At 39.3% G+C, this 17541-nt stretch overlaps 1 protein-coding gene across 1 annotated transcript; it reads left to right on the top strand.

Annotated features, from left to right (window-relative positions):
* Positions 1–2016: 2016 nt before the first annotated feature.
* Positions 2017–14108, top strand: LOC104461752 (M-protein, striated muscle-like; the record flags this gene model as incomplete). Its single annotated transcript, XM_010073444.1, has 6 exons — positions 2017–2086; positions 9966–10092; positions 10908–11027; positions 12675–12813; positions 12996–13153; positions 14016–14108. Coding segments are annotated over exons 2-6 (617 nt in total), but the record flags the coding sequence as incomplete, so codon positions are not given.
* Positions 14109–17541: the final 3433 nt, after the last annotated feature.

Raw genomic sequence — 17541 nt, 5'->3', positions numbered from 1 at the left:
GTGCTCTGCTGCCTGAATTTCTACGCTCACGAATAACGCAATATTGCACTTTTCCTTTCTATCTCATTTTGTGAATATCTATGAAGAGAAGGATAATTTATTTATTGACTTACCTGGACACAACCTGTGACTGCCCCACTGCATGGCTGCTTCTTGCCTATGGCATGTTCCCTACAGGTCTCAGGATGCACTTTCACATTTTTGACATCCAACCACACCCTGAAGAGAGAACTTAAAATAGAAGAGACCTTAAGTGTAAAGGCAGACAGAGCAGGCTGTACATTCCTCCATTTCTTTAAAGATAATAAATATAGAACAAGAAATTAAAAGCAGAGAGTGTAATGAGAACTTTAAAGTTTTCCTGAAAACTGACCTCTTACCACCCACAGAAGAGAAGGAGCTGTGTAAATAAAGTGGGTTTGCTCCGGACTGTTACATGCTAATTACTTTGACAGCTGCTTCTGAAGCAACATCTATGCTCAGTGCATAGGCACTCGTTCCACTACATCTGTTTCTGTAGATCTAATTCTGTCAGACTGAGTTACAATTTGAGATCGATGGGAGGAAGGGAGAAGTCTGTGTCAAGTAAATGGTAGTCCTAGACAATAAGAAAGTAGGAAAATCCTTACCAGAGCTATTTGGGAAATTTGGGTGAATACTGCAGATGAGATTGGAAGCAATTGGCTAAAGGCTCTTCCACATTTTGTTCTGCTTCCCATACATGTATGCATAAGGAGAAAATATGACTTAAAAGAGCATTGTTTGTGTATCAGAGTTTCTTGTACTGAGCACTGAAATTTCTTAATTGTTACTTAGTGACAATGATCCCATTCCTATACATTAAAAATAGATCTTGTTTTTTTCCAAATACTTTGAATATCAATTAATTCCCTACTTAGTTTATGTTGCTGACTCACTGGATACTTGAGTCATTATGGGCCAAGTCGTGAGGTATGACGAAGTCTGCCATATAGCCAGGTTTTCCCAGACGTGTTGTCCTTGTTTACAGGCAGAATAACATGAATGTGATTATTTCTTGACACGTTTCACAAAGCTTCATCAGAGTCCCTTCCCTTCCCGTCCCTGGCCTCACATCACGGGACAAATCCCTGCGGGTTTGCACACCGGCAGAACGCGGCAGAGTAGCTGAGCCTCCCACTCATCAGCTCTGCAGAGCAAGTGCTGCTACCTGGCACGTCTGGCCATATCAGAGCCACCATAGCGGTGCCTTGGACCTTCTGGATAGAAATCTAGGAGCCCTACAGGCACCAAACTTCCATTTCAGTTGGTAGTAATCAGGGACCATCAGGGATCACCAGGGTCTCACAGAATTGAGTGCTTTGGCTGTGTTTTTCCTTCTGCCAGTGTACGCCTCGGTGTGTGTTAATTCCTCCTACTTTACCTACAAGACACAGAGAAACCTCTCTCAGGTTTACATTATGGAGACAGAAATAGTGAGTAGGAACTGGGCTTTCTTTAAATCCATGTTAACAGGTTTTTTATATTGCTGCTATGCCTTCACATACTGCAGCCATGTTCTCAAATCCAGGGAACGTTTAAGGAGGCAACCAGGAGGCTCATTTTACAGCCTGAGGCACCAAGGGGATCTCATGTCTCTACTAACAGCATTCTGGAGTTTATGTCTCCTCATTGGGCTTCTAAGTTAGTAATTATTTTAAAAATTCAATCACCTCTAAATAAAAAGTTTAAACAGTTTTCTGACATTAAACTGTTTCCCATATGCTTGGGTGTTGCTGCAAAAAGAAACACCACTTTTAAACAAATGCTTTTTTTTAGGAATGAGATCTATCTTTTATTAAAATACAGTATAAAACTGTGTCTGGTGTAGGGCTTTTCTTCTGCCTTTATATCACACCCTTATTGCCTATTGGGCTGACATCAGTTTTGGGAGAATCACTTGGTTAGTTCTAAATATAGAATTGCATCTGCCCTTAAATGGGAGTGAAGGGGCAGTAGCCTTTAGAGGGGGGAATTATTTTTGTTTTCCTCAGCCAGAGTTTACTAAGCTGGGAAAGGCTGGTCTTCCTCTCTGCTTTGCAAGTTTTCTGTATCACTTGGTAAGTCCATTTTTCACCTAGGTTTTTCTTGTTCAGAACAAATGAGAGTGGTTGTGGGGGGGTTTTGGGTGTTTTTCTGTAAAAAACAAATTACTGTCCTCGGGGAAAACAAGCAGTAAGCAGGGCACAGATTGATTTATGAAAAGACAAAGAAAAAAGTGAAGTAGAATTGTTTTATTCTGTGCATAATCAGCTTGATTTTGTTGTGTATTACATTTCTTCTGTTTCTTTCTGCATATAAAGAACTACATTATACCAATCCATTGGTCTATTGGGATATGGGCTTCTCCAATTGCAGATATATTGGCAATGCCACTTTCTTATGTGACACAAAACATAATTTATCTGAAATATGTGTGTAAATAATTAAGCATAAAATATTATAGTATCTGAAAAACTTTTTGGCACACTGAAGATAGGATGTAGCTAGGACAAAAATTTATTTTATTTTTTGTCTACCATACTTTCCAGTACATGTCTTCAGAAAACACATTTCTGGTGTCTGTATTGCTCTAGGCTGTATGATGTGTTCTGTGCCACAAGAAAATTCCAGCTAAATATCACTAGTAGAGTCTTGGGAAATCATGTTCATGCCCTTGAAACTATGCCTGTGTGTTAGTAATACCTGCGAGCCAATGAAAGTATCATAAGGAAGGATAATGAAGGTTGGGATGATGGGAAGTGACTGACTCTCACTGTATCGCTGTCTGACATGCCTTGCTGTCCAGTTGAAGGGATGTAGTACACTCACCAAGTGAAGGGAAATCTAAAACTTTATGGGAATATGTTGTGACTTTTTGTGCATTTGGAGTGTTAGGGACGGCAAGCTTTCAAGTCAATGTGGCCAAATTCAGCCCAATTTAATTCCCAGTCATGTAAGATCATGAATTCGTAAGAAAGTGTCTACAGAGGTACTCTCTCTGGACTATATACAGTTCAGCTTATAACAAGGACATGGCAAGTGAAGTCAAACTGAGGGCTCCCACTCCTTTCTATCATGAGAGCCATAGAAAAGCCAAAACTACATTTTTTAGACTCACAACAATGCAGGAACTGTTGCTCCCCTCCACAACAATGACCTCACTTGAAGGAAGGGTACCTACAGCTCAGCCTCACACCTATTTGCTGCAGAGCATAGCTGGTGGTTAACTCCATCATGGGTTGTGGCTGTGACGCTGACCATGACCACCCATGGTATACTCCAAATTGCCTCCTCACTAACTGTTATGGCTAAAGGGTGAAGAAAACCATTCAGGGACTATTACAAGGTCAAGGTGTGCATTCTAACTAATAATACAAGTGCTATAACCAAATGATTGCATTAAACTGCTTGATCTACCTGTATGTCTTTGTAAGCAGAATCCCTTGATGTAGTGAAATGTTAGAAGTCTCTTCATTCAAAACACATGAAATTATTCATAAAGAATAGATCCATCTGTGATGGCCAGTATCATAAGCTGCTTGAAAAAGTTTCTTTGCTGGACATTCAGATGACTAGAAATTGATGAGAGAACTCATTTTTTTAGGTTTAATGAGAAGAGTAATGCGGGGATTATTCGAACAGATTGAACCTGTTGTATGCAAGATTTGTGTTTAAAATCAGTTTGTGAAACTAGGATAATGCTATTCCCATGCAAAGGAGATATGATCAGTAAAATGTAAGATCAGCTGTGATGTAGCTGAAGATGTTCCAAAAAACAAGGAATCTCAAAGCTTGCTGAGTAATGTCTGGAATTCCATATGGTTTAAGCAAATGGGAATTCCATATACTTTTTAATTTCAGAAGCATTTGTATTCTGTTGTTAAAAAGTTAAAACTGAATTCTTATTATACAGAAGGAAAAACCTCTCCAGAGGGAAAGACAAAAGCATCTTAAAATGAAAGTACATTGTGTGTTTTGTTAAGTTCATCCTTTTTCATACACAGAACATTTTTATGTGTAGGATCTAAATACACGCATGCACACAGAGATAACAGATAGACATAAGAGCATTTTAAAAGTTTATTACCAAAATGGGGAAGGTCTCACCAGACCCTCTACATTCCATTCTGGTTTAGACTGTGCTGTCTGTGAGCTGCATAATGATTCATGTTGGTTTTTGAAGATTTCCACCAAAGTAAGTTTCCTGAGGGAAAATGTTCTTATGTTATTATTTACTGTAGTTTCTACAGGATTGACATAACCAACTGGAAAGGACTACATGTTTTCTGAGGCAACACGGTAATTCTTTAAACTGGTCATTAGAAGCAACTGATGATTAGAAGGTTTTTTTTTTTTTCTTTTTTTTTTCCCCCTTTTATCTTTCATTGTAGTATATTGGTGGTATGGAATTAAATATATTTTATCAGCTAAATATCATAGGCTTTAATTTACCGTGAAAGTATAAATTGGCAAAACAGGTCTCCCTAAAAACACTTAACTTTGAAAAATGTGGAGAACAATAAGAAGAACTACAGACAGGTAGAGGAAACAATGCCTATGTCATGGGAAAAACAGGACAAACCCTCAAGTCAATACAAATGGTCAAAGGTATTTAAGAAAGATGAGATACAGAGGAAGATCAAGAATAAGGATATGCACATAGGAGCAGGATGTACTGATCTTTCAGCCAGAGTGAGGAGGATAGGCTATATGAGGGCAGGCAAGAATCCATGAATCATTTTTGGCACTTCTGCAGGTGGACAAGGACAGAGCTGAGCAAAGAAAGTGCATGTTGCATGGTACAGCATTGACAGGTCAGTCAGAGAAAGTACATGCTGTCTAATCTATCTATGGTCAGCACAACCATGTTCTCCTTCCCATGGCATTTGTCAATCCCATCCATCAGTTTGTTTGGTTGTGTGCCTGCTCTCTGAGGGTATGTGAATGATCATGCTAGAATTTACTGCCTGTCCTTTAAATCTTAAATTAACTCACTTATCAAACTAACAATGTCTATATCAGACCTTTGGCTTCTCTGCTCAAGAATGTGGCCCCTTGTCACGTGGTCCTAGATTATTACTTTCTATTCAGATCAGTATTACTATGGCATGAAACTATGCATATCCTGGCTTGGGAACTCTGCCTTTTACTCATGACCAAGTATAAATTGTTATATACACGCTATTAAGCATGTGAAAATGTATATTAGTGCAAACTGATTTGTACAGTCTAAATAACTTATGTTTTATGTCATTAATCCTTACTGACATTTTGGCTTAATTTTATTTTTTTGCATAGTCTTCTGAGTGGTCCATACAGAACATAGATTAATGGAATTTAGATCCTGCTGATGTCCCCAGCATTTACAGTCACAGAAATAAACAGGAATAATAACAATAACAAAAACAATAACAATAACAATAATAATAATAATAAAGTAGGAGTACAATGATGCTGTGTTCCACCAGAGAAGTAAGGATCAAATGAGAGACTAAGTGTTTTAGGACCATCTTGTCCTGTAACTCTAGGTCTTTTTGTTGAAATCTAGGGAAGTTAATAGGTTCTGAGCAGGTAAAGTTCAAGGCTTGTTTTTGACATACGGGCCATATATTTCAGCAAGTTCTCTGTAACTCTTGCAATCACATACCAGTAGAACTTGGTGAATAAATCTTGAAATTTGCTTTTTGATTTGTCACAATTATCCATAAAATTAATGTATCTTTTTCTTGGCCTATTTATGCTTTTTTTTTTTGTTGTTGTTGAATTTTCAGTTTCCCATTGGGATTTTTTTTCCCCTATGCCTCTTCCAGACCACTGCCTGTATGTTGCTGTTGGGTCAGTTGCACCAACAGACATGCTAGTATAATTAGGTCTTCAGCCACTGCCAATAATAAAATCTCAGTTCACCTAAATTGATAACTTCCGTGGGGCTAAGCTGTCATCTGCAAATCATGTTATCTGTTAGTGGTAGGTTGACTAAATATTAGTATGTATTTCAAACATCTCACATAAATGTGTATCAGTTGAAAAATGGGAAAACAGTCAACACATTGTTCCGAGAAAGGGAATAGAAACTTCTCTTTTCATGAACTTGGGATACCCTATGTGCTCTGGAGACTCATCTGAAGCTGGTTTTGCAGTGGGGCTGTGATTTTGCTCTTCAGATACTCCCCCTTTCAGCACTATTAAGTATTAAACACATACTCTGCAAGCATCATCATAATTAACTGATGACCATTATTACACTTGGAATTGTTGCCAGGCAGCTCCCCTCTGTGTTAACAGAAGGCAAGATGAGTCTGGCTGCTAACAAGCTCAGTTTATGACTTGTATGGAGGCTGGGAGTGGATGGTTATGCTTTTTTTCTATTCTAAGTGTGTTTAGGTAAATGTGAAAAATATCTGAACCCAAATTTTGAGAAACCCTGGGTGCATCCTGACTAACAGAACAAGGTATGCTAGTTAAGATGTAAGTCTTCAATTCAGTGGAAAAGGCTGAACTGGAAGTTGAAAAGATGTTTCCTCCTATCTCAAAAATGGAAATAACGTGGGCTGTGATCCATCCAGACACATGGGCATTACTCTGCAAGCCTTAGATGTCATATCCCCATGGGAGTTATATACATAGCAACACATAAATTGCATGTTGATAAATTCACAGAATTATTTGACTGGGCCACATGTAAGCATGAGTAGCGCTTAACAGCGGAGTCAGCTTAATTGACGGGTTTGCCCTTTGCACCTTCATTTAAGTGAAAGGGCTAAGTAAAAATAGAAAAAAGGGAACAGTATGCCATTAACTGTTTGGTTAACATACGAACTAAGGGGGAAGTCAAATGTACTATGCACAATAGTCACACAGTTATCTAGCAGGACGAAAACCAGTATTTGAAGTCTGCAGGTATAACATAACGTCATGTACAGATACCAAAACTAGAAACTAAGGCTGCCCATGGGTCTCTGTAATTGTGTTCATGTAATTTAGACAATGAGTTGTACGATGAGTTAACAGGTCCATGCCAGCTCAACATTGCATGGGGGCACCTAACCAGGCTAGCATCTCTGCAAGGTGCTACACTGTGCTGTGCTAACTTGGGGTGTGTTAACTTTCTTATTTCTCTAGAAATGTGGTAATATATTTCTTTAACGTCCCATAGTAATGTTGTAAACTTGTTTTATTTTTGTCTTGCAGTGTCTGGTATTTTGCCTAAAGCTCTCATTCCTGACAGTGTGACTTGTCATTCTCATATCTCTTGAAAAAGGATTGAAAAGGTAACTATAGGGTATGCAGAAGATGCAGCTATCAGGTCACAAATTGTAAAAACTAATATCTTTAGATCTTATGACTTTTAAAATAAGATGTATCTGCTATTAAATATACCTACTGTCTTTTCCTGCAGAGATCTTTTTCTTGGAAAAGTAAAACTAGCTGATGTGAAAATGTCATGATTTGGGGGCATCTGACTCAGCTTTTGAATACCTGAAACTAACAATCAGGCACAACTGGAATTTGTTACACTGCTTAGTCAATAGCTAGCATTTCCATTTTTTGGTAAATACTATATGCTGGAAATATAGTATTTACAGGTATTTTCCATGTTTAAATGTTCAGCTTCTTAGCCTATAAAACTTTTTTAAAAATTAATTTGGGTTTAATTTTATACAGTTCAGGCAAAATTGCCAAACACATAAAATGAAGTGACTTGCTAAACTAAGAATTGCAGTCTTTAATTGAACTGTTTTACATTCTTCTTTCTAAAAATATGATGTGTTGTATAAGAAATCTAGCTCTCATTTTTTCCAGAATAAATTGCTGCAATTAAATGTAGAAAATGATTTCTTCTGCGTATACAGTCTGGTTAGTAATACAGTTAGAAAAAATGTAAACAAGTAACGCTTTAAAAATTTGTGCAAAAGTCTTGATAATATCTGCATTTTTTCAACAATTTTATCATTGCTTCCCATTCTAAAATGGGGATTTTGCAAAATGATTTTTCAAAACATGACATACTAATAAAAATTCTATTATGTGACAGAAAACATCATTGCTTTTCAGAATAGGTAACAAACATTTAGAAACCTGTTTCCAGCAATATTTTATTATTAAAGTACATTGATTGCATGTACTTTTCACACAGTAAAAAGATTAATGAAACAAATAAAAAACTACATGGAATTTGAAAGTTGACAATGACACAGTGACTGAATTTCTTCAATTTTGAGCTAGATCTCATTTTACCAGAAACCACTTTTCCCCTGAAACAGTTATTAACTGAATTTTAACGTAGATATCGCTCATTTCTGTCCTCAAAGCACATATCCCCAGATATAAAACTGGTCAGTACCCGTGCCTTTGGAATTAAGTAAGAGGAGCTCATGTTGTATCTAAATGAGTTGACAAGATTTCTGTTCAGATTTCTTTGAGCTTTCATTGTATATACATCATGAAGCTGCCTACTGATGGGACTTTTTGTGACAAATGCAGACTTTTGGTGTGGGTGTGAGGGTTTCCATCATGGGCAGGTTGTTCTTGGCGGGGCCCATGGCGGGGCCGGCTGGGCTGTGAGGGGCTGGAGACTGGCCCTGCTGCAGCCTAGCTCACGGCCCTGGGGGGCTGGAATGGGATCCTGGGCCGTGAGCAGGGCTAGGGGAGGGCCTGGGGGAGGCTGGGTGGGGACAGTCAGGTCCATTGCTGCCCCCAGGACCCTGACACCCTCTTAATAAGGCCCCTGGGTGAGCTGGTGTTTCTTCCCTTCCCATGGGTAGCCCCGAGGTGGGTCCCAGGCCATGCCTCTGTCTGTGCACCAGCTTCTGGAGCTTCTGGACACAACAGGCTTCACCCCACATGGGAGTATAACAAGGGGGGTGCTCCCCTTATCTTTCAGAAGGAAATTAGGTGTTAGTGTGTGAATTTGCCTGACTAAAAGCTTCAGGATTTGTCCCAAGCTGCTTTATAGACTTCATATTGGGAAACTGCTTCTGTTGTCACTGCAGCGCAGCCATCTCATGGGAAAGGTGTTGGCTGTTCATTTGTCCCCTGGAATCCCTCACCACCATTTAGGCTGAGTGGCCCAAGAGGAAAGAGCCCTGCAGGCAATTGAGACTGTAAATGGGACTTACTCAGCAGACTGTAGTTACACAAGCTGGCACCTACTCAGGGCATGGCTGGTAACATTCCCCACTTTTGCAATAAGTTGTCATCATATTTCTAATGAGCCCAAAGGGATGTGGGCAACTCTGGGTTCTTTTAATGCCATGGTTGGGAATTCGCTGAACTCCAACTCAGTGGGAAATGTGCTCTTCCCACTCACGCTGCTTCTGGTAGCTCCCTGAAGGTTTCTGAGAACCTTCTATCCAAATAGTGATCAAACTATGCCATGCTTTGGAGAAAGTCAACGGGAGGGCAACCAGATAGATTGGAGGTCTAGAAAAAAAAAACCCCATGAGAAAAGATTGGATATGCCAACTTTGTGTAGTTTAAACAAGAGAGCTGAAAAGACATGCAAACAAAATCTTCATCAGGCTGCTGCAAAAGTGGGTGAATACAGTCTGGTTTTTGTTGTCATGGTGAATTGGATGAGAAACAGTGAGCATAAATTGCAACAAGGGACAAAATAAAAGGTTTGAAGAGCAGAAAGCTGAAACACCTAAAAATGCCCAAAAAGCTGTCAAATTTCCATCCCTGGAAATCCTGTGGAGGTGTTAAATGACATCTGCAAAGAAGGAGAAAAATGATCTGACAAATTATCTTCTAGATCTATCACCTATGATTCCACAGCTCACATTGTGTGGCTGATAAAATGCAGCCTGAAATACCCATGTATATCATTGATGGCTCTATTGATCATAAATTGATGGTATTTTATACATTTGTACATATGCACACATGTGCCTACATATCAAAAAATATGAGACCTAAGCGTCTGAAATATATGGCTAAATGTGATCTCACTCTGCAGAAATCACTGATTTTAACAAACTGAAGTATGTCATCTGTGGCGGTGCCATTTTACCAGAGGAGACACAAGCACTTTGATCAGTCCTATCGCAACATTCAGACAAGATATGTACTTGAGGAATATGCAGCAAGAAAGTAAGTGCCATGTATTTCATATATGGACCATAGAGAAGTTTCTATTTTGGGAAATCAGTTCTTAGAATCAAGATATGTAATTGCCATGAAATTTATTGCAAATCATAGAAGCAGTTTTTTACCCATTCTTCCGTATGACGTGAGGATATTCCTTCTCCTGAAGCTGGTTATTCCTAATTATAGTTTTTGTATTTTAATTTCCTTTCTAAAAATTAAATAAAGGTTTATCTCCTCTCATGTGAAATCTCAGAGTTTTAGCCAAAAGATACATGTTCTTTGCATCTCAAAGCCTGGAGCTTTGAATCTTGGTTGCTTAGGCATCGTTGTCCTCCCTTCTCAGTGATTAAGATGCCTAGCTAGCCTAGTTAGCTGGCTAGCTTGTCCAGCTTCCCTTATGAAAGAGGAGAGTTTATGCAGAAGGTTGTGTGATGTATAGAAAGTCAGGAATATTTAGATACAGGCAACTTTATTGGGTTTCTGTGTGATTTGTATATTAGACAGGCTGGTACCCTTGTGGTTCACTGAAGTGCTATCATAGCACTTGAATGGTTGGAGACTGAGATAAGCATAAATGCAATAGAAACAGATTTTAAAAAGGGCCTAATGATTCCCAATACAAGATGATGGGCATTAAGCCCTTGAAAGACAAATGACAATCAGTACCCTAGTGCAGTCAGTGAGGAATGCAAAGTAAGTTTCTCACTGAACAGTACTCAGTCATGGTATTCAGCTCATTTAAAGTAATTTCTTTGACTTTTGTGAGTTTGTGTTTTACCTGAATTGCTAGGTTATAACACTGTCTTTCGTATTTGAAGGGCTGCTTCCAGACAGGCTGCTTATTATGAATCACCCGGCTTGGGAAAAACGACATGTAGACTCTGTGCCAGGAGGGCACGCACCTTGGCTCATGAAGCAATACAAGAATCCAGGAAAAGGTAAAGCCCTGTTGGTCCCAACTGACCTGTTTAGTGGCTCTGGTCCCATTTAGTATCACCCTTTTGCCAGGGCTCTTTTCAGAGCTGACAAGACTGGAGGCTTCTCTGTCACAGTTCTTCACTAATCTATTTTGGCTAGAATACTAAATGACTGAGTGTCACTTTCAGTCTCATATTTCAGTCCCAGAGTTGTTCCCCTAATCCCCACTCTGACCCCTGAAAACAGCTTTAAAACCAAAATAAATTAGAATCTGTCTGGGATCCAAAACTCATTTTTGATCAGATCTACTCAACTATTCCTGAATTTCTGCTTTGGATCAATTGAAATATTTTGAGTTCTTTCCTTAATATCAAGAGGGCTTACTGTCACGTCTCAGTTACAGCCTTGATTTGAAGTCCCATAGTAAATGTGCTGATGGTAATATTCCTGTTAGTGAATTTGACTGTTTCTGCTCTGCCATACTCTGCAGTGACTTCACTGAAGACATAGAGAATTTACACTGCAAGAGTGAATTCAGCCTTTTTTGTAGAAAATGTGTTGCGAAAATCATATACATCTGTATAGTTCTGGTACTTTGTTTTCAGATATATATCCTAGAAACAGAATGTTCTAGGGAAATCAAACTCATTTGTATACTCTAATTTATCTTTCAAAAAACTGTCTTAAATTTTATAAATATAAAAAAACTACACGGCAGAACAAGGCTGGTGTTTAAAGTACATTGAAATGGTACAAAGAAATATTTTCAAAATACCAGACAAATAAAGTCTTGATCTACTGTTCACTGAATTTCATGCAAGTTTTCTTATTTGCTTCACAGCATGTTAGGTTATGCTTTAAGAGTCTTGCCATATTCTATAAGTACAGCCATGTTAGAAATTTCTGATTTCAGCTCCTTTCTTTTGTTGTGTTGTCAAGACAAAGAGTAGCATGGGCTGCTTACTGAAACATCATGAAGCAGGAGCTTGAGATAGATCCTCTTAAAAACATTTCTGAGGGTTTTTTTAATGAATTCTGAAAAATCTATGGAGTCAGATTTTCAGGGAACAACCCACAAATATCTCGAAAAGTTGTCTATTCCTGGTAGTTTCTATAATACATCCCACTCACCCCTGTCTCAGGACAGCTTTTTTACATGCAGTGGTTCCTTAGTCTGTATCTTTCAGGTGAGCTCAGCTGACACAACCTATGGAGCTAGCAGAGCTTCCCAGACACTAGAGCCAATGGCACACAATAGCAAGACCCAACTCTTACCAGGTTGTGAACAGGCACAGAACCTGCCTTCACTCACCTACTTCTTGTGTCCATGGGAAGGAAAATTAGGGGCCAGAGGGAAGCCAGGCAGGTTCTTGATCTTGATTACCAGAGGACTAAGACTGTGGGGTACCATGCCAATGTGACCACACCAGCTTTCAAGACCTGAAGCTATGGCACCACATATACAGGGGGAAAGAAAAATAAGGAAACTCATATTCATTTCAGATGCTCATTATGATAGACAGGTAGACTCTAAGAATAATTCCTAAACTAGATTTTGCATCTTGCTGATATGGTTTCTGAGCCCTCAATTGCCTAATGTGTATGGGAGACAATCTTAAAGCTTCATATTGGTTACTCTTATCTGATGTTTTTTTCTTGTCCTACAGGACTCATGAACAAAAATCTCATGCAAGTGACGAGAAAAGGATCCGGTTTGCCAGTGAGTTGTCTGCTTTGGAAAAAGAGATTCACACAGCCAGGCACCGTGCTAGAGAACAACTGGATAGACTTGCTATACAAAGGATGGTACAGTGCTGAACATGTTTGTTTCTATCCAAGCAGAACTGTAAGATATGCTGAAATTTAGGCCTGTGTTTCAAATACTAATAGTGATTTAGCATCTTTTAATTTTGTGAAATTAAGATTAGATCTTCTACTCCATTTGAGTCTGGTGCCAAAGGCTTCTTTTCTTTTCCTTTGTTTAATAGGTAGAAGAAAGTATGGCTCTGGAAAGACACGCTATTGAGGAAAGTATAAGTCGAGCTCCTGAAATTCTAGTGCGCCTGAGGTCTCACACTGTATGGGAAAAGATGTCTGTGAGCCTTTGCTTCACTGTACAAGGATTTCCCACCCCTGTTGTACAATGGTAAGAGCCTGGCCTTTCCTAGCCCTCTAAAAATGTTGTTAAGCTTTTTTCATTTAGAAGCTATGGCATAACTGGTAAGTGTCACATACATAATGTCTATGTTAAACCCCCTTTATAATCCTCATAGATGTGCTGGATTGCAGCAGTTGATACTGCAGTGGAAGGAGTGGGAGGACAGCTTGCTGAATGCCCTGAATATCAGACTCAAGTATTTCAGAAGGCAGACTGTTGAAGGCAATTCAGTCTTTCTGGCCATTGAGTTCCCTGACGATGAAGCAGCATATGGCAAAACACACAGAGCTCACAGGCTACTTGCTAAGCCTGGGTAAACTCACACACCACCATTGTTGTCATGGGCTTACTTTGTGTCAGCCTCTGTTGAGGTGGATATTTGTGTAACACCCCCGAAGCTGCCCTCCTCTCCAGACAGGTGCTGTCCTGTGTATGTGGGAGCCCCAGGCTGGACCGTGAAGCTCTAACCTGTGGCACAATCCTGTTGCTCCTTCCCTTGTTTGCACTGAAGTGCTTTGCTGTGATCCCAGACAAAGTTTGCTTCCCATCTTGTGTCAGGGCTAGTGGACTAGAAAGTTCGAATCACATGACATCTTCTCCCTACTTCACTGTCCGCTCATTCGGTTTGGGTGCACGTCTTCTCTTTACACTTTCTTACTGCAATGATGATTTTGCCTTCATGGCCCAATGTGTATCTACGCATACATACTGGAAAATGCTTTATACTGGTAGAGAAAATTTATAGAGAGGGCTCAGATGATAGTAAATGATATCTAGATGTAAAAATCCACTAAATTAATGCAGTGAATAGTAGATTATATTAATGAGTCCTTTTTTTCTTGATTGTCAGGTACAAAAATGAGGAATTGATTACCCCTGGAAGTGATCCAGCAAAGTACAGAATTGAAAGCAAATTTGGAGTACATGTGTTGCATATAAACAGGTAGATTATTCTGGGAAATACAATAGTTCTTTATACACTACACAAAGTATTCTATATATAAAATATAATTAAAAATTCACATAAAGGCTGTGAGAGTACTGTTAAATTCAGCATACTTCTCTGTTGGTACTCACATTTAGGCCAGAGAAGGTTCACTAGGTAGCTGAATATTAGATCATGAAAATGAAATGAAAAATTAGATATTTCTATTATTTAACTCCAGAAATCAACAAGAAGATAGAAAAGAAAAGGTAAGTAGCCAAAAGAATAGCAGTTCCTTTTTTATTAGAATTATATCTTCTCAGCATTCAAAGTGGAAAATTGTCTCTATTTTATGTTCTTGACCTGACGAAATTATTTAAGGCAGGCAAAAATTTAGCTGGACAGGGTAAGAATACCCAGTTGTCAGTATTTGTTTGATTATATGTTAGGTTCTGTTTACTTTTTGATCTCAATTTTTTTGTTCTCTAAAAAATAAGAAAGTGTAATTTTTTTAAAAGGTTCTAATTTAATTAATTTTATTTTTCAAAATGATGTTAACCTTGTGGTATAGAAAATGCCTGGATAGAACAGCTTCCCAAAAACAATCCTGTGCTGTCCTAAACAACTGAAATACTGTGTGTTACATGTGATTTGGTACGAGCATTTTTTTTAAAAAATATAAACTCCCCCAAAAAGGATGTGACTGTGGTGTTTAAAAATAAAATTAATATCTAAAGCAGAGACACAAAAAATCACTTTTAATTTCTGCAGAGCATGAACATCAACGGTGCTGAAACAGCTGGAATATTTGTGGCTGACACTCAGCCAGCCAAACATTTCACCTTCTACCCTGCCTCCATCTGTCAGCAGTGGAAGCAGCCCTGAGCACAGGCTTGTGGCATTAGTACAGAAAATAAGTGCATCATTCCTTCTGCTTTTGGGAAGGACTACTTGCCTTTGTAATTCTGTTATGAAGTCCTGCTCAGCTATCCACTTTCCAGTAGCTGAGGATGGGAGAAATATACCCCTGTACAGAAGCTATCAGCAAGAACCACGGTGTTGTTGCTTTGTAAGGGATGTATCTCAAGGAGCAGCAGTACTCATGAGTACTTCTAAGATGCTCACAGTCTTCTATCCCCAGGCTATGGGTAACTTGCTGACAGCTCTCTGTATCCATGAGATGTCTCAACACAGCCTATTCTTCCCACCAGCATCACTTTTGGAGATGAGAGCAGGAGTTTAAAAGATAAGAAACAGGTTGTCCTCTTGCAGTCCTCTCCCTTGCAGCAGAGAAAATGGAAAATGCTCTCCTTTGTCTGGATGTGTGCGAGTGACAGGAGATGAAACTTAGGTGACTTCTTGCCAGTGAGTGACTGTCATTGTGTTTATTTCCCTTGGCTAGTGTCCATGAGCAGCTGTTTGGTGAGTCCAGATGCTGGATATGCAGTACGTAGGTTCCTTTTGTGACATTTTGTGAGCAAATGGCTTTTTGAAGAAATGGGAATCAGTGTGGATGCTGCTTTCTGAGCATCTGTAACCATCAGACTGAAGGGTACTAATGGCTCACATCCCGTTGGTGCTTTTTTGATCTTTCCTGTGCTGGTTATCTGTCGCATAGACACCATCCATGATCAGCTTTGGGAGTGTTCAGAGCCAGCCATAGTTATTCAGACATACCACAGACTCACTGACTGGCACCCACTCAGGCTTCCGCATCCACCCATCATCACCCACTCTTTACTAATCCTGGACCTGTATGTGTTCATGCAGACTCCCTTACATGTACCCAGGCTGCCACCTTCAGAGACTGTTGCTTCATTTCTCTTTCATTCTGTCAGGCAGTATGGTCTTTTTGCCAGCTAAAGATGCCTGGCTGCTCTCCCACAGGTCTTCCTTCTCCACTTAAAAGAATACCGGGGGACTGTAGACCCAAAGTTATGATTTATTTACCATTAAATTAAAACTTCTAACCTTAAATTTATTTCTTTTTTACTAATCTATTTTATTTCAAAACTTGACTGTCAGCTGTATTTTCTATCCCAAAAGACAGAAAATCAACATGCAAGAAATGGAAGAACATTTTGATAGTGCTTTACTAATTTTAGATGTGTCTTGTATTGAAAACCATGTACGTACAGGTCGTGGTTAAAATATAATATTATTAATGTTTTTATACAAACATGTATTATCCATACATATCTCTGTGGACATATACTTGCAGTATTATTTTTTTTTTTCCGGGAAGTAGAACCGTTGGGATCTTCTGCTTATCCACTTCTGTGCTCTTCTCAGCTGTTCATACCAAAGTGCTGAGCTGTGTGTCATTTGATCGGCAGCCACTCAGAACAGCCTTGGAATTCCTTGGCTACCTTTCTAGCACTTCAGTGAAGCTTGGGGAGTGAACTTTTCCTTCTGATGCAAGTGTGATATTTATTCCTATGAGTATTTCTTGATCTCAGTGGAAAAATTCTTGAGGCATCAAAACCAGAACGTCACCTTGTCATCTTAAAGTAGTAACAGGACACAATTTCATCTCTTGCTGTTTGCTGTTCTCCAGAACCCATAAGCCTATACAGTAACCAGATCATTTTAATTTCTCTGTCTCATATTTTTATGATGCTCTGTGCTCAATTTACCACATCTTCTGCATGCATCCAGTGCTGTCATTATCATATAGAGATGCTTTCTTGCTTCTTTTAGGCTTCTTCCATAGGGAACTTGAGCTCAAGGTCTCCCTTGACCAGTAAAGAAAAGGGGTTTGGGGGTTTGGAGTTTCATTATATTTTTTGCACATCTTGTAATTGTAGGAGATGAGATACTGCCAGCCTGCACTGGGGTAGTGGTTCATCTCATCTTTCATCTTACTTCCCAGAGGTGATTCAGAGGAGACTGTGAGAAACCCTCTGAGGGAAAGGTACTGGTAGTTGAAGTGGTTGACACATGTCTGAAAACGTGAGGCCTTGTTTAAAATGTATTTCTTTACCCCACCTATGGACAGGCATATAATAGAAGAAAAGATTTCTGTATCAGAGGTAGTCAGGATGGGGATGCCCCATTGCTTTGTAGCATAGCTACAAAATTATTTAAAATAATAACATTTTGAATTTCTTAGTTGCTGCTACTTGTTTAGCAACAGGTTTTGGTTTTTGTGTTTGTTTACTGTGATGCCTTCTTAAGTGAATCCTTTACCTTTATGCATCTGTGAATGGCTGTATTACATTTCCTGATGTGTCGGCTGGGGCATAGGAGGGACCGCAGTATGCTCCTGTCTGGGGACGTTCCTGCCCCCTGACCCTCCGAGAGCAGGCAGGGGAGCTGGTGGGGGCTGGACGGTGGAAGGAGCAGGGAAGGAAGTTGGATTTTCCTTTTATTAGGTCCCTCTCCTGTTTCATTAAGTTATCGCTTAAGAAGCGCTTAACTGCAGCAGGAAGGGCTTGTGGTGTCACCGGCA

Source organism: Pterocles gutturalis, unplaced genomic scaffold, assembly GCF_000699245.1.
Source record: "Pterocles gutturalis isolate BGI_N339 unplaced genomic scaffold, ASM69924v1 scaffold18177, whole genome shotgun sequence".
Lineage (NCBI taxonomy): Eukaryota > Metazoa > Chordata > Aves > Pterocliformes > Pteroclidae > Pterocles > Pterocles gutturalis.
This window is presented reverse-complemented; position numbering and strand designations above follow the sequence as displayed.